At 39.5% G+C, this 23,231-nt stretch overlaps 1 protein-coding gene across 1 annotated transcript; it reads right to left on the bottom strand.

Moving 5' to 3' along the window:
• Positions 1 to 398: 398 nt before the first annotated feature.
• Positions 399 to 20,296, bottom strand: LOC129708046 (intestinal mucin-like protein). The gene is made up of 14 exons (XM_055653588.1): positions 20,128 to 20,296; positions 17,803 to 17,856; positions 17,368 to 17,418; positions 16,962 to 17,009; positions 15,717 to 16,527; positions 14,367 to 14,423; positions 13,084 to 13,475; positions 10,979 to 11,150; positions 10,654 to 10,883; positions 9,920 to 10,100; positions 9,634 to 9,826; positions 5,217 to 5,386; positions 751 to 820; positions 399 to 639 (listed from the first exon to the last, which is right to left on the bottom strand). Exons 7-14 carry the CDS (start codon positions 13,147 to 13,149, stop codon positions 399 to 401), a joined length of 1,323 nt encoding a protein of 440 aa, XP_055509563.1. The 5' UTR covers positions 13,150 to 13,475; positions 14,367 to 14,423; positions 15,717 to 16,527; positions 16,962 to 17,009; positions 17,368 to 17,418; positions 17,803 to 17,856; positions 20,128 to 20,296.
• Between the last annotated feature and the right edge of the window lie 2,935 nt (positions 20,297 to 23,231).

Genomic DNA, 23,231 nt, shown 5'->3' with positions numbered 1-23,231 from the left:
AGATGGAGAAAAATGTATCAAAATAATATTTTATAATCAGAAGAAGCATTCACTCTTATATCTTGTTGACAACACAATCCCCTGTGTGTGTGTTTGTGTGTGTGTGTGTGTTTTTAGTTGTGTATTTGTGTGTGTGTGTGTGTGTGTGTGTGTGTGTGTGTGTGTGTGTGTGTGTGTGTGTGTGTGTGTGTGTGTGTTGAATCCCACAGCATATTTGCTGAATTTAAATGCAGGATTGAATTTCAGGGGAAAGTGATAGAATATCATGACAGTCAGGCTGTTTGAGTAAATTTGGGACTTTTGTGTTTGGCTGTACATGTGTAGTTTCCCAATTCACAAGCATTTCAGTTCCAAATCACTGATGTGCAGCCGCAGCATCGGGACCAGTATCGCCTTATTCAACTTGGTCTCAAACTTAGTTTGATGTTATTAAGAAATACCTTAGTATGTTTAACTAGGTGATACCTCACAATGAATACAATTTCACGAAAGGTAATTAAAACTAATTCATATTTATTCCAACTGAAATATAACTTGCTTTCACACGAGGAAACACATTCAGTACTATTTTCTGTCATCATCATTCCATCTGGGCAAAAGCATCCCTCCTCTGAAGTGTGAGTGCCAGGTTCCACTGTGCTGAAATGGATGCAAACATTTTAAAATTGTAATACATTTTTTGACATTCGACTCTTAAAAAAGATTGTTAAAGTATATAAGTGGTCTATTAATACATGTCAAAATACTTACGAGTTGACACAGCGATCATCTGTTTTGCTTGGGCAAGCCTTATAAACCAAATTGTGTGGACATGTATGATCTTGAAATAAGAGACAAGTATTAATGGTACGTTAAACACAAATCCATTGGCTGTGAGGTCATTGTATAAATTTATTAACAATAATAAAACTCCAACACTCATAACAAAACTTATTGCCTCAAAATGTTCTGACTGGCACATCTTTCACTGTGTTAGCTATCATGAAATGCCCAACCAGAGTACATAGAAACATAGAAATTAGGTGCAGGAGTAGGCCATTCGGCCCTTTGAGCCTGCACCGCCATTCAATATGATCATAGCTGATCATCCAACTCAGTATCCCGTACCTGCCTTCTCTCCATACCCTCTGATCCCCTTGGCCACAAGGGCCACATCTAACTCCCTCTTAAATATAGCCAATGAACCTCTGTGCCTCAGAGAGTTCCAGAGATTCACCACTCTCTGTGTGAAAAAAGTTCTTCTCATCTCGGTTTTAAAGGATTTCCCCTTTATCCTTAAGCTGTGACCCCTTGTCCTGGACTTCCCTAACATCGGGAACAATCTTCCTGCATCTAGCCTGTCCAACCCCTTAAGAATTTTGTAAGTTTTCTATAAGATCCCCTCTCAATCTTCTAAATTCTAGAGAGTATAAACCAAGTCTATCCAGTCTTTCTTCAGAGTATCCCAGGAATCAGTCCATTGCAGTGTACTAAAGAATCAAGACATACCAACTGAAAGCCTAAATTATTAGTTCCTTAGTTAGAAGCATTGAATGTCGTCACACTTTTTTGTATTCATTATCAATGTTTGAGAGGTGGGACTGATTGTCTACAAACTGGAGTTCACCTTTATTTGGGGCACTAAACAAGTGCTGTAATAAGTACCAACTGTCAACCAAGGAACCTTAAAGCAATGCAAAACTGGAAAATTAACTAGCGGTAATTGAAAAATAACTGTGGTTGTTTGCTGAGTTTAAACTCAACTTGCCTTGTTCGTGATGGCAGCTCTCCTCCAGCTGTTGTGTTTTTGACATGATGAACCTTGGGTAGCAAGTCTTGGCCAAAATCCTGCCAGCTACAGAATAGCTGTCCACAGAAAAGTCTCCACCAAGGGGAATACATGTTGCTTTAATGCATGTGCCCTTTCCACCCTATAACTGTCAGTACAGATTAAGATACATGCCACGAGCAGTCCCATGCCACTGCCAGGTAATCTTTTATCACCCTGTCTAGACTGCAGGATGCCTTCAAGTTCTGCAGAGCTGCAATGACTATTTAAGGGACCTAAAAATGCTGGGTAAAATTTACACTGTGAAAAATGCCCGTGTCCCATTGGGGATACTTTAACTTAAGTCTTCTAGCTCATTTGTTGCAAGCTTGGCCCTCGTTTAAATGGGGGTTACAAACAAAAAATAATCTAGGTTCCATATTATTGCCTTGAAAGAATAAACCAAGACAGAGAAGAATGTTATGTACATTAAGTTACAGAGCTGTACATCACAGTGATGGGCCCCAGCATAGCCATGCTGTCCTTTTCGCTCATATACACTAATCATCTCATGCTTATTTTAGATTAAATTCTGCCAACACTTCACTTCACCCATCTTTCCAACTTATTTGTATCCTGTCTTCCAGACCATCCACAATAGTAACCCATATAACAAACAGTAAATGTCCTAGTTGCAATCCATGTGGTACATCACCAGTTATAGACTTCCAATCAAAAAAACATCCTCCCATTATTATTCCCTTCCTCCTAGTATCAAGCCAATTTTGGATACAATTAGCCAGCTCATCTTGGATTCCTTGTGCCGTAATCTTTTTAGATTAGCCTGCTATGCACAATCCCATCAATTGTCTCACTAAAGTATTCTGCAGACAACATCTACCTGTCTGCCTTCTTCAGTCTCCTTGGTTAACTATCCCCCAAAACTAGTGAAACAGGATTGGCCCTTCATAAAGCCACAGGGGAAAAACTAGATATACAAAGTCATAAAATGTTGATGAATTTCTGTGGATTGCTTCTGGTTGCATAAAGAACTATGTTTTTTTTTGCACTAGTATTGTGGTTATTAATGTATTTAATATTATATCTTATCTGTGTTTTGCATTCACATGCCAATTTTGCTGCTGCAAGTAAGGAATTCAGTCTTCCGTTGTTATTATATTTGACTATTGAACACTATTGGCTCTTGAAGCCATCTTGGTGTCAGATTAATTAGGGCAATTAAGGCAAAAAGCAAAGGAACATGAAAGATCTATGAAATGCCATCTGAGCAATAGGAAACATTCAATGGATCAGATAGGGAGAACATTTGAATAATTACAAATAGGCTAATTACTATGTCACGAACTGACTATTATCAGAAGATTGGAGTTCTGCAACGTGGTCTTCCAATGTGCATTGGAATTCTCCAATGTAGAAGGGATCGCAAAAATCAACCCGCAATATACTAGATTGGATAAAATATAAATGGAGCACTGTGCCATGCAAAAGCACCGAAATGTTGAGAAGGGATTAAGTAAAAGAGCAAGGGTAGCATGGGAACATGCCATGAGAAGGGGAGAGGTTGGTTAATTGAGATTTCTTTCCACTTAAAACAAATATAAAGTTCTCAGTATTTGTAATGGTAATGCTTACGTGGACCTTGGAGATGCAGCAATCAAAGAGAAGCAGCGAGAAGAGCTTATTGGTTGAAACCCGTGGGAGAGGCAAGTCAGAGGGGAGTCCGAGGGGGAAAAAGCCAGTATTAGCACAGTGCTTACATGGATCTTGGAGAAGTAGCAATCAAAGAGAAGCAGAGAGAAGGGCTTATTGGCTGAAACCCATGGGAAAGGTGTCAGAGGTGAGGCAGAGGGGAAAAACAGTTTAAAACTGAGGAAATTGATTGGTAAATTGGCAAATTAGGCAATTTATCAGCCATTATAAGCAAAGTTGCTCTAGAGGAGCGGCAGTGAGGGAGCTGCCTTGTAAGGGAAGTGCGAGTCTTCGGCGAGAAGGTTGAGGAGTGGAGACTACGCAAAAAGCTGGAGAGGATGGGACGCCGTGAACACATGATGGGTGAGATGAGACAGAGTGATGTATGCAGGATGTGGGAGGTCAGGGACGTGGATGGAGCCTCTGGCTGCTACAACTGCAGATGTATAGGGCCCTATAGGTCAATTTCCAGGATGGCAGGACCGTCATATGCTGAGAGAATGGATCGGCTGGGCCTGTATACATTGGAGTTTAGAAGGATGAGAGGGAATCTTATTGAAACATAAGATTAAGGGTTTGGACACGCTATAGGCAGGAAACATGTTCCCGATGTTGGGAGAGTCCAGAACCAGGGGCCACAGATTAAGAATAAGGGGTAAGCCATTTAGAATGGAGATGAGGAAACACTTTCTATAAGAGTTGTGAGTCTGTGGAATTCTCTGCCTCAGAGGGCAGTGGAGGCCGGTTCTCTGGATACTTTCAAGAGAGCTAGATAGGGCTCTTAAAAATAGCAGAGTCAGGGGATATGGGGAGAAGGCAGGAATGGGGTTGATTGGGGATGATCAGCTATGATCATATTGAATGGCGGTGCTGGCTCGAAGGGCCAAAAGGCCTACTCCTGCACCTATTGTCTAATGGAGTTATTCCTTTCCAAAGATTTAATCAGGGTTTGTGAGGCATGTACAATATCACATTAACCATGACTGCCTGTGTTTTCAGGTCAACTCCGCTGTTGGCAATTGCAGATCATGTGGAAATGCATTTAATTTCAATAGAGAAATACAGATTCATTCCTGTATTCTCCAGGGAGATAGGAAATCTGGCAAGTGCATATAGTGGAGGAGTAAGTGAATACCCATCCGCCTTGTTCCCCGCCTCAGTCACTTTGTCACTAAGATCAGTTTGTAACGTTCTCCTCACACCAGGTGTGAAACAACTGACCAATAATCTCTTTGTTTCTCCAAGTAATCTAAAAATGTTGACAGTTTTCCAATCAAAATGTTACATTTGTGAATTTTGATAGCCAAAATCTATATTTAGCATTTGGTGTAAAAAACATTAGTTCAGGAGAATATTTTCTCTCAAATTTCTCTTTTTTGTGTGTCAATATACAAAATGTAGATCTTTCACCTTGATTTGTTTTAATTTTCCTTGAGAAATGAGTGGAGATTGAGGATAAAATACTAATAAAATATTTGTTAAAAAACATGGCTAATTCCTAGGATATTCTACATTGCAATGTACAGCAGACTTGTTTCTCAGCAAGCTATACTTAGTTGTGCAAAGTGGGAATCCAGCTGTAAGCAGAATCGTGGAATTGTTAAAATCGTGTTGCCACTTTTAGTGAAAAAGATTTGGACGTTAGCAGAATTTTGGCCGCTCTTATTTCCTGAAAACAAAATCATTATTTGTACATATGTTATATTGTAATTACAGAGGTTGCTGGAATTTAATTATTTGCATGCCTTATAGTACTTACTGCACAATCCATTTGTGTAAGGTCTCCAGTTAACACAAAAACCCAATTTAAAGCACTCATCTGCAGCAGCTTCCAAGCTATTACAAATAACATTTGTCCCGCAGTTGTCATAGATACAAGTCTTTTTAAAGTGTTCAATGTCAACCTTCCGTCTGCATTTTACAAATGGCCTGAATAGAGGAAGAGAGAACATTGCACTTCTGAGAGCATGTTTTATCATCTGGGACTAGCCGACTTATTTACATTTTCTATTTTGTAGGAGATGTCTTAGAAAATAATAGTACAATTAAGCAACTTCAACTTGGTTTATGAAAAGAAAAATGTTGACAAATTTATTACAGTTCTTTGAAATTGTGACTGTCAGGGTGGATTTTGAATTTCAAGCATCATTTGATAAGGTGCCATACAAGGGCTGCCTGGTATTATTGGGAATGTTACTTTGGATTGAGGATTGCCCGATTAACAGAAAGTGGATAGTTGGGATAAATGGGTCATCTTTCAGTTGGCAAACTAACTAACCAAACCATACTGTCCGACACTTCCCTACCATTCCTTGACCTCACTATCTCCATCGCAGGTGATAGACTCCTGACCGACATCCACTACAAACCCACCGACTCCCATGGCTATCTAGACTACATTTCTTCCCACCCAGCCTCCTGTAAGGACTCCATCCCCTACTCCCAATTCCTCCGCCTACGCCACATCTGCTCCCAGGATGAGGCATTCCACACCAGGACATCTGAAATGTCCTAATTCTTCAGGGAACGGGGATTCCCCTCCTCCACCATAGATGAGGCTCGCACCAGGGTCTCTTCCATATCCTGCTACACTGCTCTCTCTCCCCATCCCCGCACTTGCAACAAGGGCAGAGTCCCCCTAGTCCTCACCTTTCACCCCATCAGCCGTCACGTACAACAAATAATCCTACGTCATTTTCGCCACCTCCAACGTGACCCCACCACTCGCCACATCTTCCCATCTCCCCCTATGTCTGCCTTCCGCAAAGACCGCTCCCTCCGCAACTCCCTTGTCAATTCTTCCCTTCCCTCCCGTACCACCCCCTCCCAGGGGACTTTCCGTTGCAACTGCAAGAAATGCAACACCTGTCCCTTTACTTCCCCCCTCGACTCCATTCAAGGACCCAAGCAGTCGTTCCAGGTGCGACAGAGGTTCACTTGTATCTCCTCCAACCTCATCTACGGCATCCGCTGCTCTAGATGTCAGCTGATCTACATCGGTGAGACCAAGCGGAGGTTGGGCGATCGTTTCGCCAATCACCTCCGCTCGGTCCGCAAGAACCTATCTGACCTCCCGGTGGCTCAGCACTTCAACTCCCCCATTCCCAATCCGACCTCTCTGTACCGGGTCTCCTCCTTTGCCAGAGTGAGCAACAACGGAAATTGGAGGAACAGCACCTCATATTCCGCTTGGAGAGCCTGCATCCAGCAGGCATGAACATTGAATTCTCCCAATTTTGTTAGCCGTTGCTGTCTCCTCCCCTTCCTTAGCCCTCGAGCTGTCTCCTCCCATCCCCCAGCCCTCGGGCGCCTCCTCCTCCTTTTTCCTTCCCTCACCCTGCCACCCCCTATCAGTCTGAAGACGGTTTCGGCCCAAAACGTTACCTATTTCCTTCGCTCCATAGATGCTGCTGCACCCGCTGAGTTTCTCCAGCATTTTTGTGCACCTTTGATTTTCCAGCATCTTCAGTTCCTTCTTGAACAACATACTGTTCCAACATTCCCTGTGCTACTATCCTTAGAACTTCTTTACATTTGATTTATAGACCACTGGGATCTCTTCTGGGGTAGGGGTGACCTGTAGAATAGGGACGGGTTACATCTTAACTGGAGGGGGACCAACGTTCTGGCAGGCAGGTTTGCTAGGGCTACACGTGTGGGTTGTGGGTTTAAACTATATAGTGGAGGGAGGGATTGACAGAGACATGGCTGCAAGAGGGCCAGAGCTGGTATATCTCCGATCGAAAAGAGACAGATGGGCGGGGAGTGGGGTAGCTCTGTTGGTGAGGAATCAAATTCAGTCCCTTGCAAGGGGTGACATTGAAACAGGAGATGTGGAGTCAGTATGGATAGAACTCAGGAATTGTAAGGGTAAAAAGACCCTAATGGGACTTATCTACAGGCCCCCAAACAGTAGCCTGGATATAGGGTGTAAGTTGAATCAGGAGTTAAAATTGGCATGTAGTAATGGTAATGCTCTGGTTGTTATGGAAGATTTCAACATGCAGGTAGGCTATGATAATCAGGTTGGTACTGGGCCCCAAGAAAGGGAGTTTGTGGAGTGCCTCCGTGATGGATTTTTAGAGCTGCTTGTATTGGAGCCTACCAGGGAGAAGGCAATTCTGGATTTAGTGATATGTAATGAACTGGATTTTAATAAAGGAACTTTAGGTTAATGAGCCGTTAGGAGGTAGTGACCATAATATGGCCAAGATTAATCTACAATTGGAGAGGGAGAAGGGTAGATCGGAGGTGTCAGTGTTACAGTTGAATAAAGGGGACTATGGAGCCATGAGGGAGGAGCTGGCCAAAATTGACTGGAAAGATACACTAGCAGGGATGACAGTGAAACAACAATGGCAGGTATTTCTGGGAATAACACAGAAGGTGCAGGATCAGTTCATTCCAAAGAGGAAGAAAGATTCCAAGGGGAGTAAGGGGTGACTGTGGCTGACAAGGGACACCAGGGATAGTATAAAAATAAGAAAAGTACAACGTAACAAACGTAAGCGGGAAGCAAGTAGATTGGGTAATGTTTAAATAGCAACAGAAGATAACTAAAAAGGCAATGCTGGGAGAAAAAAAGAAAGAAATGTGGTACAAGGGTATCAACAAAAATGTGGTACAACCTACTAGCCAAGAATATAAAGGAAGATAGTAAAAGTTTATGTAGGTATGTGAAGAGGAAAATATTAGTTAAGACCAAAGTTGGACCCTTGAAGACTGAAAAAGGTGAATTTATTATGGGGGATGAGTTGAACAGGGACTTTGGACCCATCTTCACTAGGGAGGACACAAACAATCTTCCTGATATACTAGTGGCCAGAGGATCTGGAGTGACAGAGGAACTGAAGGAAATCCACATTAGGCAGGAAATGGTATTGGGTAGACTGATGGGAATGAAGGCTGATAAATCCCCAAGGCCTGATGGTCTACCCAGGGTACTTAAGACATGAACTTGGAATTTCCTGTGAATCAGTCCCGAACCCTTACTTGCCTCATGTGTTTTGTTGAGGACAGGCGTTTTGTGCTTGTAGGAGATACATAGAAAATAGGTACAGTAGGCCATTCAGCCCTTTGAGCCAGCACCACCATTCAATGTGATCATGGCTGATCATCCCCAATCAGTACCCCGTTCCTGCCTTCTACCCATATCCATTGATTCTGGTAGCCCTAAGAGGTCTATCTAACTAACTTTTGAATGCATCTAGTGAATCGGCCTCTATTGCCTTCCGAGGCAGAGAATTCCACAAATTCACAACTCTTTGGTTGAAAAAGTTTTTCCTCATCTCAGTCCTAAATGGCCTATCCATTATTCTTAAACTGTGGCTCCTGGTTCTGAACTCCCCAAACATCGCGAACGTGTTTCCTGCATCCAGCGTGTCCAATCCCTTAATAATTTTAGATGTTTCTGCAGGGCTCTGAGCAAGACAATCTTCCTCCCAAAAAATGCATTATATCTGAACAGAAGACATTAAATATATTGGGACCCATCAACCAATCTGTAAGGAACTGGTGATATGTGGAGAGTGACAGGGGAACAGTCCTGGAAAATGTGGACAGTGAAACGCAAGGATAGCCTTACAGGGAGGGAAAAGGGAGCGAGAGACCAGAAACTGGGGGGTGGGGGTGGAAGAAAAATTGGAAGGAGATTAGGATAAGGGGGTTTAAGGAAGGGACTGAGGAAGAGCATGGTGGTAAGACTGTATGGTGTACCCACAAAGTTATGTTGACAGATTTATTAGTTTAAAAAAAAAGTAACTATCAGGATGGATTAAAGGAAACAAGTACATGCAATGTATTTGGCATTCCAAAAAAATGTGGAATTTGTTCTGAAAAGCATGTTGTAAGTGGCGGTGTATGTGTAAAATGAAGACAAAGTATTAAGCAGTCCCAGTCCTTCATTGATCCCAATTCAATTTTTCTTCTGGAAGGATCAATTCAACATTGTTAATTCTAAATTGCCAAATTTGTTCAAAGACTGAACAATAATTTCATTTGTTTATTGCCAAGGTAAGTTTCTAAATTTTGGTCAAATTAAGCCAATGCAGAGAGCTTCAAGCCACAAAAGCCTGTGAGCTGAATGGATGATTTCATGCTGCAGACTCATTGTAATTTAGTGCACCAATTGGATACATATTTTGAGAAAAATAACTGTGAGGAACAAGTTCACTTACTTTCCTGTAATGAGGTCACAGATGGGGTGTTTATAAGGGCATGGAGTCGAAGTAGGTGTTACTTCACAAGGAGGCACTGAAGTGGAATTGCCTTGACAGTAAGGTTTCTTGATATCATTATATATCCATTCGGAAGCAGTTGTGGAACAACATTTAGAAGATACGTCTGTACCATTTCTTCTTGAGCACTTTCCTATTTCAGCAAAACATTATTTAGCAGAGTTACCAGTAAAATTGCCATAAAGCCGAATTAAAACTGTAAAAAATTACTATGTACATTACATACCACATTGGCCTCGAGTGTTAGTTAAGAATGACTCTGCAATACTTATTGTAAATAGGAAATCAGCAGCAGTAATGTTTGTTAGAATTTCAGGAATTGATATGTGAGTTTTTGGCCATTGTTCTGTAATGTTGAATTCTTTTGTAAAATAAGGAATCTTCGTATCATGTCCATTGACTGTTAACTGTGAAAGTAAATACAAATAATTTAGGAATGCTATCCTGGTTACAAGTTTAAAAACAAAAGAATTGAAGTACAAAAGGTTCAGGACAATCAATTAACTGCAGGTTATGAGCTGCGTAAAACAAAAGAATATAAAATGACTAGGATTGAATGGGATTGACAATGTTATCGTTTAAATGGAAACATCAGGTTGTATGTTATGTGTGGCTTTTCAATAGCAAGGCATGTTTGTGTGCCTGGGGCTTGTCTGTCTCGGTATGAAGGTTTTTCAGAAGTATTCTACTGTGATGTTTTCACACTGAGGGAAGCATTTTGGTATCTCTTTTACCAAACTAGTTGAGATTGGATTGAGCTGTTGCAATAACCAGGGTACCAATGAACATTCTGAATGAACTACGCTGATTACCTGTTGGTTTGTCCACTTATAAGAAACATTCGGAAGGAATATCACAAATTGTTTGCATTGTTAGTTTTCTAAGAACATTAAGTAGGTCACGAGTTACTTAATGGCATCTATCAGGGAATAAAAAAAGAATAATATGAATGACACTTACCTTATTATTTGTAGGTGAAATTGTAATAATATTTTCTTTGTAAAAAATAATTAGTTGTTTTGGACACGATTTAGGTATGCCTTCAATACAGTAATAATTGTCTACCAGGACTGAAAAGTTATATTTGGGAATTATTTCTTCGACGGCAGTATATGTACAATTCCCAAAGAAGTCATAATTGATCCCATGAAAGGTGCGATAATGTGGATCTCCCCATATTTTACATTCATCTAAAATTAAAAATACAATTTCAGAATGGCAGAAAAGTAAGAACAATACAAATCACTGTGAAAGATAAATTGTTTAACAGAGGAATGATACTGACAAACACATTCAAATTGATGACAACAGCCATTATGAGTTATGATTTTCACAGGACTCTTCCGATCACGACAAATGGGCCGGCGTATTTCTGGACAAGTGATATTCGTTATGCGTATTATGCCATGGACCAGACAAATATAATTCTTGCAGTTTGTTGTCCAGGTTTCATTGCACTAAAGAGAAAACAAACATTACATTCATAAATAATCCTAAACTACTTATTTGTCAAACATAAAATGGGAACTGCTTTTATCTGGTGTTTGCTAACTAGGAAGCTCAGTAGTTCATACTCCAATTTAAAATGTTGCTACCTGAAAACTCTTTTCTTAGCTCACTGGTATCTTCAAAATGTATGAGAACAACTGAAAGATTTAATAAAATCCAAATTAGCTCATCTCAATGTTTCCTAATTGTCCATTTGTTGGTTTGCATCACAGTGCTATCTTTTCATCAGTTCTCGTTAATGCAAGCATTACTTGAATAACTCTTGCCATTCCTGCTAATACACAGCAACACCACCATTCAAGGAAATGAAACTTTAGTGCTAAGAAGACCTTTTATTTCACCCAGAAGCAATATCAAGCACAAACCACATTGATTTTGCGCAAATGTTTGCAGGTGCATCCTTAACGATCTGCCATTTTAGATCAATGTGTCTTTGCCCAATCTCCCATTTTGTCTGATGCCGGATAGCCTGTCACCTTATGCATTAGTTGTGCAACTTCAGTTCATGGTTTCCAAGTGTTGATTGTACAAATTAAATAGTGGAGGTAAGACAAAGATCTACACTGACTGTGGTTGAGATGGTGCTCCTTGGATCAGCAGTTAATACTAAGTATGAGTGGAGCCGAGATGGTCCACGATTTAAGATCATGTGATGTTTACATAATAACGTCACCTCTTCCCTATTTCTAACACTGCCCATAATGTCCTTTACTAACAACATTGCCCATAATGTCCTTAACTAACATTTATGTCCACTCTATATCTTCCCAAAATTATATGTACTTCAGAATAATATGGGATATGGTCAGGAGTTCACTGGTTTGATTTTGTGTCTTGTAAGTGATATTTTTTTAGGCCACACGCTCTATGTACTGGAGTGGCTGCCGATCCAGGTAAGCCCAAGCTGCTGCAGGTCTTCCTCTGTCGCCCCCAACTGACTTGGCCCGCGATCCGACATCCCTCTCCTTGCCCGACCACCTTTATGTCCTGGGGGTGCCTCCTGCACCCAAGCTTGAACGTGTTGGAGTTACTACCCTGGTCCCTCTCCTACTGGCCCACATCTCAGGTCTGTCGTCGCCTGCAGCTCCCTGCTCCTCAGCTCGCTGGTCTTCAGGGTCGAACTTGGTGGCTTGCTGGGTCATCCTTCATCCGGCCTCCTGGGTGAGTTCTGCAGCATCGTGGGAGCCTTCTTCCGCTGCACAGGATCCCGAGAGCACTGGGTTGGAGGTTACCCAAGCAACATATGGGATGCTGTTCCTCCATTCATCCCCATCAACATCTATCCTGTCAAGTTCCCTGAGGATATTACATAATTGTACAAGATTGGCCCTCATTCTCTAATGCCGAAGGATAGAGCCACAAGCAGACGATTGTCTCGAGAAGTTGTGGCTGTTTGGGGCATATTCTATGTAGAATAATTGCCTGTTCAATAAATAACAAAATGTAGGTATTTTTGCATTATTTACCAGATTATATTTCTTCCAGATCCTCTATAACATTTTGGTGCAACAATGTTGTATTTGGTGTACATCTATTCACACAGTAGATAACTGGATACCAATTTTTTTAAATATTGAACCTTATTCTTTTGTCCTGCTTTATTTTCATATTTTCACAACAATACTGACTTTTAACAGTGTTTTAATCTTCCCCTATTTTCTAGTTATTTTTCCTTCCCTTTCTGTTCAAAGAATTTCCTCATTTTTATTAAGTCTCCTTTTGGTTGAATAACCTTCCTCGTGTATCTCACATCTAGATATTCCCCAAGATGTTTAAACATATCCAAAACTATTTAAAAAAATAAAATAAAATAACTTGAGCAGTAACATCTGCTGCTTATCATTGATTTGTGAACTCTTACATTTAGATATCTAAACTTACTTTTCTTCGTGGGGTTGTTTCACAAACACATTCCTCTACAGTTGTGGGTGTGGTAAATGGCGACATTGAACTGGCTGTGCTTGGAGATAAAGTTGTCCCAGAGTTACAGCAGACTCTAATTTTATAGTCCAAACACCTGCTATAGTTGGAAGATTCTTTATTATAAGTACAAATCAGTCCTTTTTTTAAATCACACGTGACATTGTCTTTCGTTTCACTGATCAGAAGCTGTGGAATGCCGACAGCCTCGCACTCAATGTTACTTATGGAGTAAGGGGAAACTGAACATAATTTGTGACGTATTGGCTCCAGTAATTCGGAATCATCTTTATTGTGAATAGACGGTGAATTTTGATTGGACCATGCAGACCATGTACCATCACAAGCCAATTCTGAAATATAAGATAGTGATACAGTTACAACATAACCATCATATGCAATAATTACATACAATGATATCTCAGCCAAAAAAAATCATGTAGGTAAGTTATCATCTAGTTTTTGAAAGTATTTAATATTTTATGTTGAACTCTTGCCAGGATGGAATTAGCAACAAGCCCAGTTGCAGTTGTGACTTTTATTGTTGAAAATATTGACATTCACATTATTCCAATTTCAAATGAAGCATTGAGAGGATTTCAAAAGATGGAGAGGAAGGTACAAATTAAAAGGCTGTTGTTAACTACAGATAAGGTGTTTGATTTCAAATACAATAGAACAAATCTGGTTGTTTGACTAACAAATTAACATTTGCAGAACTGCTTGTGTTTCTGAACCCTTTTAAATTACAGAACAAATGAAGAAAAGGATAGAAATTTAATGATTAAAAGACAAGGAAAAATATTTGAAGACATTTGAGAAAAAACTCTTTTGGCATGTGAAAGCATATAAATTGAGAAGCATTATCTTCATTAAGTTCATATATTTTTCTGAACATTAAGGTGATATTGGGGGAAATGAATGAACAGATATCGCAAGAAAGAAAAAGTGAAGCTCCATCATTCATTTTAGAATGTTCAATGGGAAATGGGCTCCTCCTTGTAACTAACCGGAAAATAAATTATTTGCAAAAATGACAATCAATCTGCAAATGTTCGAGTAGGTAATTTTGTTCAATTTAAAGCAAAGAAACTTTGAGAAAATTGATAACGAATTACGATTTGGTGTTTACCAGAGATTTAGTAGAGCTGTTGGTAAGACTGCACTGATGGATGTGACTGTCTACACCAAAGTTGAACAAACAACATTCAAGTCAAAAATATTCTCATTTCATCATTACTTACCAGTTGTTGAACTGGGAGTGGACACTGTTGTTCTACCTGCTGTTGGCGTTGTGGCTTCTGAGCAGAAATAAAAAAATACTCAGAAATACTGCACCCTGTTTGTTTTCTTTGAGTTCCACTGCCACTTTATTCTTATAAGAATCAAGCGTAAATATAGAAATTATTGGATATAAATGCTAAGTCACTAGTTTTGCAAAATTCTACAAAGTGCAGTTGTCTCCCAATGAATAGCGAGTAGATCTAATAGTAGTTCCCATTGATATAAGGGATGTAATTCACTAATATGATTCGACTAAAAAGTATGTCCCTTCAGTTCTCTTTTCTCTCTCTAAGTGGAGGACATTCCCGACATAACTTGCTGGGCATGTTTTCTTACTCTGCATTTTACAACTCCAACATTCTTTCATCTATGTTCTCACACTCTAAGTGCTCTAATAGACTCCCTCTGAAAAAGTTCTGAAAGCATTCGGGAGAAACACAAATCTGTATACAAATCATCAATATATATGGGTGAGGTGCCGGAAGACTGGAGGGTGGCTAATGTTGTGCCACTATTTAAAAGGGGCTGCATGGAAAAGCCTGAGAACTATAGATGAGTGAACCTAATGACTGTGGTTGGCAGGTGACTGGAGCGTGTTCTGAAAGAAAAGATATGTATGCATTGGGAATGACAGGGGCTGATTAGGGATGGTCAGCATGGTTTTGTGAGTGTGATTTGCTTGTATTTCTAGCGAAACAAGCATTTCTAATGTCATTTGATCAAACACTTCACTTACCAGATGTTGACCTGGAAGGAGGCTAATGTGCTGTTGTTGTTGTAGTAGTAACTGGGAAAAGATTTCTGCTTAGTTGAGGATATTAGGTATTAGAAGAGGTCGGACAAAATTGGATTGTTTTCTCGAGAAGATGGGAAGTTGAGGGGACACCCGATGCTAGTGTATGGATATACGAGAGGCATAAAGAGGATAGAGTGTTATTGCCAGGGTAGAAATATCAAAGGCTAGAGAGCACAGCTTTAAGGTGAGTGGGGGAAAATGTAAAATAAATTAATGTGGTAATATATATATTTTTTTTTAATGGAAGGTGCCTCATCTTCAGCACTGATATTGTGGGCTGGTCCTGTGCTCCATTGTTCTATTTGTTGATTTATAATATGTCTACCTGAGTGCTACTTTTGCAAAAATTCCAAAGTTGAAAATTCTAGTTAAGGATTGACATCAGATTCAGATTCAATTTTAATTGTCATTGTCAGTGTACAGTACAGAGACAACGAAATGCATTGGAGACAACGACATGTACTTGTATTTCTGCTGAAACCTATATTTCCACTGTTATTTGAACAACACTTACCAGATGTGGTACTGGGAGGAGGGTGATGTGTTAGTGTTGTAGTTGTAACTGGGAAAACAAAAAGAAAAATTCAGCTGCTGCAGCTTTCTGATGTTGAGTACACCGATGATTGATAAACCCTTAAGAGGTGAAACTCCTTATCATCTCGATCTGTAACAGGCAAACTCTGATCCAAATCAATGTTCACAAGCTTTCAATTAAGTCAAATAGGGAAATATCTTGTCCACTTCTATATTATTCAAGCAGGTGTACTGAATGTGGAGAAAACAAAATCATGAATTTAATTGCATCCAGCGAATTACAATAATCTTGTACATTTCCACGCAGAGTGCTGCTCTTGATGAAACTGCGTTGGTGAATGCATTCATGTATTCATATATGTAACAATGCAATTTATCATATCATTTGCAGAAGTACATCACAGACCAGTTTTTGAATGATGAACTGATCGAGTGATTGTTGTCCATCCTGTTGTAATGTTAATTTGGAAAGAGAAACAATGAAAATCACACAGAAGAACTGCTTGATCACTGCAAGGCAGTATTAGTGATCATCATTCACTATTTGGTTATTTTATAGACACACAAAGTTAGATCAAAACATAAATAACTTTACCTTACAAGACAAAATGGTCATTGATATTTTTGGCTATTTTACTGAGACAACTTGAACTGCAGATCATGTTGATGAATGTGTCAAATACTCTCATTGTTTGCTTTTATAATTATTTGGTGATTCTATTGAAATAAAAACTCACCACTTGTGGAACTGGTAGAGGGAGTTGTTGTTACTTTGGTTGTAGTTGGCTCTGCTGGAGAACAAGGGAAAGTATTAAAAAATGCTGCACACCAGCTCCATTTGCAACTAATCAGAGAGAGTGACTTGACCAAACATGGTGAAGTGGATATGAAAAGTAATGATTGCAGTCCTCAAATACTACATAGCAAGGTTAGGGTAGAAATGTCAAAGGCTAGAGGGCACAGCTTTAAGGTGAGTGGGGAAAAATGTAATGGAGATTACAGTATTAAGATTTTTTACATTAAAAAAAAATGTTCAGCACAGATACTGTGGACTGAAGATACCGTGGATTGTGGTGTTGTATTTGTCGATTTATAATATGTCAGCCTAAGAGTACTACTTGCGCAAAAATTGCAATGTTGAAAATATTAAATAAGGATTGACATGTGCTTGCATTTCTAGTAAAACATGCATTTCTAATGTCATTTGAACAAATGCTTCACTTACCAGATGTGGAACTGGGAGGAGGGTGATGTGGTGTTGATGTAGTTGTAACTGGGGAAACAAAAGTAAAAATTTAGCTGCTGCAGCTTTCTGATGTTGAGTACGCTGATGATTGATAATCCCTTAAGAGATGAAACTCCTTTTACTCGATCTGTAACAAACAAACTCTGACCCAAACAATGCTCACTAGCTTTCAATTATGTCATATACGGAAATATCTTATCCACTTCTATATTATTCAAGCAGGTGTACTGAATTTGGAAAAACAAAATCATGAATCCAGTAAATGACAATAATCTTGTACATTTCCACACAGACTGCTGCTCTTGATAAATCTGCGCTGGTCAATGCATTCATATACGTAACAATTACATTTTTCTTATATCATTTGCAGAAATCCATCACTTACCTGTTCTTGAATGATGAACAGACGGAGTGATTGTTGTACTTCCTGTTGTAACTGTAATTTGGAAACAGAAAGAAAAATGATCAAACTGAAGAAATTTGTGACTACTGCAAGGCTGGAAAATTGATCATCATCCACTATTTGGTTATTTTATAGACACTCAAGGTTAGAGCAAAAATAAGTTATCTTTTTTTTAATATAACACGGTCTCCTTCAGGTAGATAAGTGGAAATGTCAACATTGGTACAAAAATCACTATTTACTCATGTGATGTTTTTCAAAACTTTATTTACCTTACTAGACAAAATGGTGCTTGATTATTTTTGCCTATTTTCCTGAGGCAACTTGAAATGCAGATTTGAGTTGATGGGTTTTTGTCAATACTCTCATTGTATGCTTTTGTAATTATTTGGTGATTCCATTGAAATAAAAACTCACCACTTATGGAACTGGTAGAGGGAGTTGTTGTTATTTTGGTTGTAGTTGGCTCTGCTGGAGAACAAGGGAAAGTATTAAAAAATGCTGCTCACCAGCTCCATTTGCAACTAATCAGAGAGAGTAACTTGACAAACATGGTGAAGTGGATACGAAAAATAATGATTAAAGTGCTGTCCTCAAATACAACATAACAAGGTTAGGTACCATGAAGCAAACCATCAGTTGCATCTCTTCTTATAAAAGTATTGTGACATAATAATAAATAAATGAAGGGATGCGTAGAGTACAGTGAACAATGTTTTGCAATTTGCGATACATTTCGAAACGACTGGAAGTAAACGTGGATGGGTTGATAAGTAAGTTCGCAGATGACACCAACATTTGTGTAGTTCTGGAAGAGTTGGGAAGTCATGTTACAATACAATACAATTTATTTGATCTCATTTGAACCTCTTGAACCTCAACCGAAATTTGGTTTCTGCAGTCATACAAACAAGTAGAAGAACCAAGACACAACACAATTTACACAAACATCCATCACAGCGAATCTCCTCCTCACTGTGATGGAAGGCAAAGTCTTATCTCTCCCCTGCACACCTCCCTATGTCAGAGTCAAAGTCCCCAGCGGGCAATGGTAAGTGTCCCGCGGCCATTAAAGCAGCGCCGGGCGATGCAAAGCCGCGCTCCGGATCTTGGTGTTGGATCCCCCGGCGGGCAATGGTAAGTGTCCCACGGCCGTTAAAGCCGCGCTGGGCGATGTAAGGCCCTGCTCCAGGTACTCTTCAACCCCGCAATTCGGGCGGGAAAGTCGCCGTTGAGGAAGCCCTGAAAAGCGGTCTCCCACCAGGGACCTGCGGGCTCCCGGTGTCACTGTCCACTAGACCTGCAGTAGGAGCTTCCGAATCTCCGGGGACGGGTCGCAGTAGCGCGCCACCGTCGCTCCACCCGCTCCAAACTCTGGCAGCTACACGATGGTGGGTAGGTAGGTCCACAACTCCGCGAATGGAGCCCCAGGTCGTTCTGGTTGGAGGCCGCCCACGGTGCTAGGCCCCAACGACAACGGAGACCAGACAGAGAAAAGGTTGGGTTCTCCATGCAGGGGAAAGTTTTAAAAGTCCCCCCCCCCCCCCCGCCCCCCATACACATACTCAGTTTAAAAATCCCGACTATAACTACATTTAAACAAGATAATAAAAAAAAAAGACAGACGGACTGCAGAGGTCGCTGCGACGTGAGTCGCGCCGCCCAGCTTTGTAGATCTTTGGTTAAGCCACATTTGAAGTATTGCGAGCTTTAAGGTGAGTGGGGGAAAATGTAATGGAGATTACAGTATTAAGACTTTTAACATTTAAAAAAAAATGTTCGGCACAGATACTGTGGACTGAAGATACTGTGGATTGTGTCCCGTGCTGTCCTGTTGTATTTGTCGATTTATAATATGTCAGCCTAAGAGTACTACTTACGCAAAAATTGGAACGTTGAAAATACTAAATGAGGATTGACATGTGCTTGCATTTCTAGTAAAACATGCATTTCTGATTTAATTTGAACAAATACTTCACTCACCAGATGAGGAATGGAGAGGAGGGTGATGTGGTGTTGATGTAGTTGCAACTGGGATAACAAATGTAAAAATTCAGCTGCTGCAGCTTTCTGATATTGAGTACACTGATGATTCATAAACACTTAAGTGGTGAAACCCCTTTTATCTTGATCTGTAACGGGCAAACTCTGATCCAAATCAATGCTCACTAACTTTCCAATATGTGATATAGGGACATAGCTTATCCACTTCTATTTTATTCAAGCAGGTGTACTGAATGTGGAAATAACAAAATCATGAATTTAATTGCATCCAATGTTTGACAATAATCTTGTACATTTCCACGCAGCCTGCTGCTCTTGATGAAACTGCGCTGGTGAATGCATTCGTGTATTCATATACGTAACAATGCAATTTTTCTTATATCATTTGCAGAACCATCACCAAGACATTTGTGACTACTGCAAAGTAGTAAAATTGATCATCATCAACTATTTGGTTATTTTATGGACACTCAATGTTAGAGCAAAAATAAATTATTGCTTTTTAATATAACATGGTCTCCTTCAGGTGGATAAGTGGAAATGTGAACATTGGTACAATAATCACTATTTACTCATGTGATGTTTTTCAAAACTTTATTTACCTTACTAGAAAAAATGGTGCTTGATTATTTTAGGCTCCTGAGGCAACTTGAAATGCAGATTTGAGTTGATGGATTTTTGACAAAGACTCTAATGCTTTTGTAATTATTTGGTGATTCAATTGAAATAAAAACTCACCACTTATGGAACTGGAAGAGGGAGTTGTTGTTACTTTGTTGGTAGTTGGCTCTGCTGGAGAACAAGGGAAAGTATTCAAAAATGCTGCACACCAGCTCCATTTGCAACTAATCAAAGAGAGTGACTTGACCAAACATGGTGAAGTGGATATGAAAAGTAATGATTAAAGTGCAGTCCTCATATACAACATGGCAAGGTTAGGTACCATGGAGCAAACCATCCGTTGCACCTCTTCTTATAAAAGTATTCTGATGTAATAATAGATAAATGAAGGGATGCCTCAAGTACAGTGTACAAGAGATTTTGGAATCTGTACACAGAATTCATTTGGTTTGTAAATGCATAGTGCAATTGTCATTCAAGGATCGTTGCTGGATGTGTTACATTTTTGCCATACATTTCGAAAAGGCTTGGAAGTAAATGTAGTTGAGTTGATAAATAAATTTGCAGAAGACACCAAGATTGGAGTAGTTCTAGATGAGTTTGGAAGTCATGTTACAGCTTTGTAGATCTTTGGTTCGGCCACATTTGAACTATGGCGTGCAGTTTTGGTCTCCGCACACAGGAAGCATTTAAGTGCTTTGGAGAGTGTAAAGAACAGGTTGACCAGAATGCAGCCTAATGTTAGATATTTGTTGTTCGGTTGGTAAAATACGATTATTTTCTTGAGAAGATCAGAAGTTGAGGGAATACCTGATGGTATTGTCTGGAAAAATGTGACGCATAAATAGGGCAGAGTGTTATTTCCTGGCTAGAAATGTCAAAGGCTGGAGCGCACAGCTTTAAGGTGAGTGGGAGGGAAATGTAATGGAGATATGAATATTAAGATTTTTAACATTTTGTAAAAAATATTCGGCACAGAACTGTGGACTAAAGATACTGTGGATTATGGTCCTGTGCTATACTGTTGTATTTGTCGATTTATAAAATGTCTGCCAAAGAGTAACACTTGGGCAAAAATTGCAACGTTGATAATAATAAATGAGGATTGACATGAGCTTGCATTTCTAGTAAAACGTGCATTTCTGATGTAATTTGAACAAATACTTCACTCACCAGATGAGGAATGGAGAGGAGGGTGATGTGGTGTTGATGTAGTTGCAACTGGGAAAACAAATGTAAAAATTCAGCTGCTGCAGCTTTCTGATATTGAGTACACTAATGATTCATAAACACTTAAGTGGTGAAACCCCTTCTATCTCGATCTGTAACAGGCAAACTGATCCAAATCAATGCTCACTAACTTTCCAATATGTGATATAGGGAAATATGTTATCCACTTCTATATTATTCAAGCAGGTGTACTCAATGTGGAGAGAACAAAATCATGAAATGAATTGCGTCCAATGTATGACAATAATCGTATACATTTCCACACAGACTGCTACTCTTGATGAAACTGAGCTGGTGAATGCATTTGTGTATTCATATACGTAACAATGCAATTTTTCTTATATCATTTGCAGAAATCCATCACTTACCAGTTGTTGAATGATGAACAGACGGAGTGATTGTTGTACTTCCTGATGTAATTTTAATTTGGAAACACACAGAAAAATAATCAAACTGAAGACATTTTTAACTACTACAAGGCAGTAAAATGGTTCATCATCAACTATTTGGTTATTTATTAGACACTCAATGTTAGGGCAAAACTATTCAAAACTTTATTTATTTTACTAGACAAAATGGCGCTTGATTTTTTTGGCTCCTGAGGCAACTTGAAATGCAGATTTTAGTTGATGGATCTTTGTCAAATACTCTCACTGTTTGCTTTTGTAATGATTTGGTGATTCTATTGAAAAAAGAACTCGCCACTTATGAAACTGGTAGAGGGAGTTGTTGTTATTTTGGTTGTAGTTGGCTCTGCTGGAGAACAAGGGAATTTATTAAAAAATGCTGCACACCAGCTCCATTTGCAACTAATCGGAGAATGACTTGACAAACATGGTGAAGTGGATACGAATTGTAATGATTAAAGTGCAGTCCTCAAATACAACATAGCAAGGTTAGGTACCATGGAGCAAACCATCAGTTGCACCTCTTTTTATAAAAGTATTCTGACGTAATAGTAGATAAATGAAGGGATGCGTATAATGCATGTGAACATGGGTGTCAGAATCTGTACACAGATTTAATTTGTTTTGTAAATGCATAGTGCAACTTTCAAACAAGGATCATAGCTGAATTTTTTGGTAATTTGCGATACATTTCAAAAAGACTTGAAGTTAATGTGGATGGGTTGATAAGTAAGTTTGCTGATGACACCAAAATTGGTGTAGTTCTGGAAGAGTTTGGAAGTCGTGTTACAGCTTTGTAGATCTTTGGTTAGGCCACATTTGCGGTATTGCGTGCAGTGTTGGTCTCCGCACACAGGAAGCATTTGAAGGCTTTGGAGAATGTAAAGAACAGGTTGACCAGAATTCTGCCTAATGTAAGACATTTGTTGTTCGGTAGGTAAAATTGGATTATTTTTTCGAGAAGATCGGAAGTTGAGGGAACACCTGATGGTAGTGTCTGGAAATATGTGACGCATAAATAGGGTAGAGTGTTATTTCCTGGGTAGAACTGTCAAAGGCTGGAAGGCACAGCTTTAAGGTGAGTGGGGAAAAAATGTAATTGAGATTACCGTATTATGATTTTTAACACTTTAAAAAAAAATGTTCGGCACAGATACTGTGGACTGAAGATACTGTGGATTGTGGTCCCGTGCTGTACTGTTGTATTTGTCGATTTATAATATGTCAGCCTAAGAATACTACTTATGCAAAAATTGCAACGTTAAAAATAGTAAATGAGGATTGACATGTGCTTGCATTTCTAGTAAAACATGCATTTCATTTGAACAAATACTTCACTTACCAGATGTGGAACTGGGAGGAGGGTGATGTGGTGTTGATGTTGTTGTAACTGGGAAAACAAAAGTAAAAATTCAGCTGCTGCAGCTTTCTGATGTTGAGTACACTGATGATTGATAACCTCTTAAGAGTTGAAACTCCTTCTGTCTCGATCTGTAACAGGCAAACTCTGATCCAATTCAATGCTCACTAGCTTTCAATTATGTCAAATAGGGAAATATCTTATCCACTTCTATATTATTCAAG

This window comes from Leucoraja erinacea, chromosome 22 (genome assembly GCF_028641065.1).
Source record: "Leucoraja erinacea ecotype New England chromosome 22, Leri_hhj_1, whole genome shotgun sequence".
NCBI lineage: Eukaryota > Metazoa > Chordata > Chondrichthyes > Rajiformes > Rajidae > Leucoraja > Leucoraja erinaceus.
Note: the sequence above shows the minus strand (reverse complement) of the source record. Positions and strands in the feature narration are given on the sequence as shown.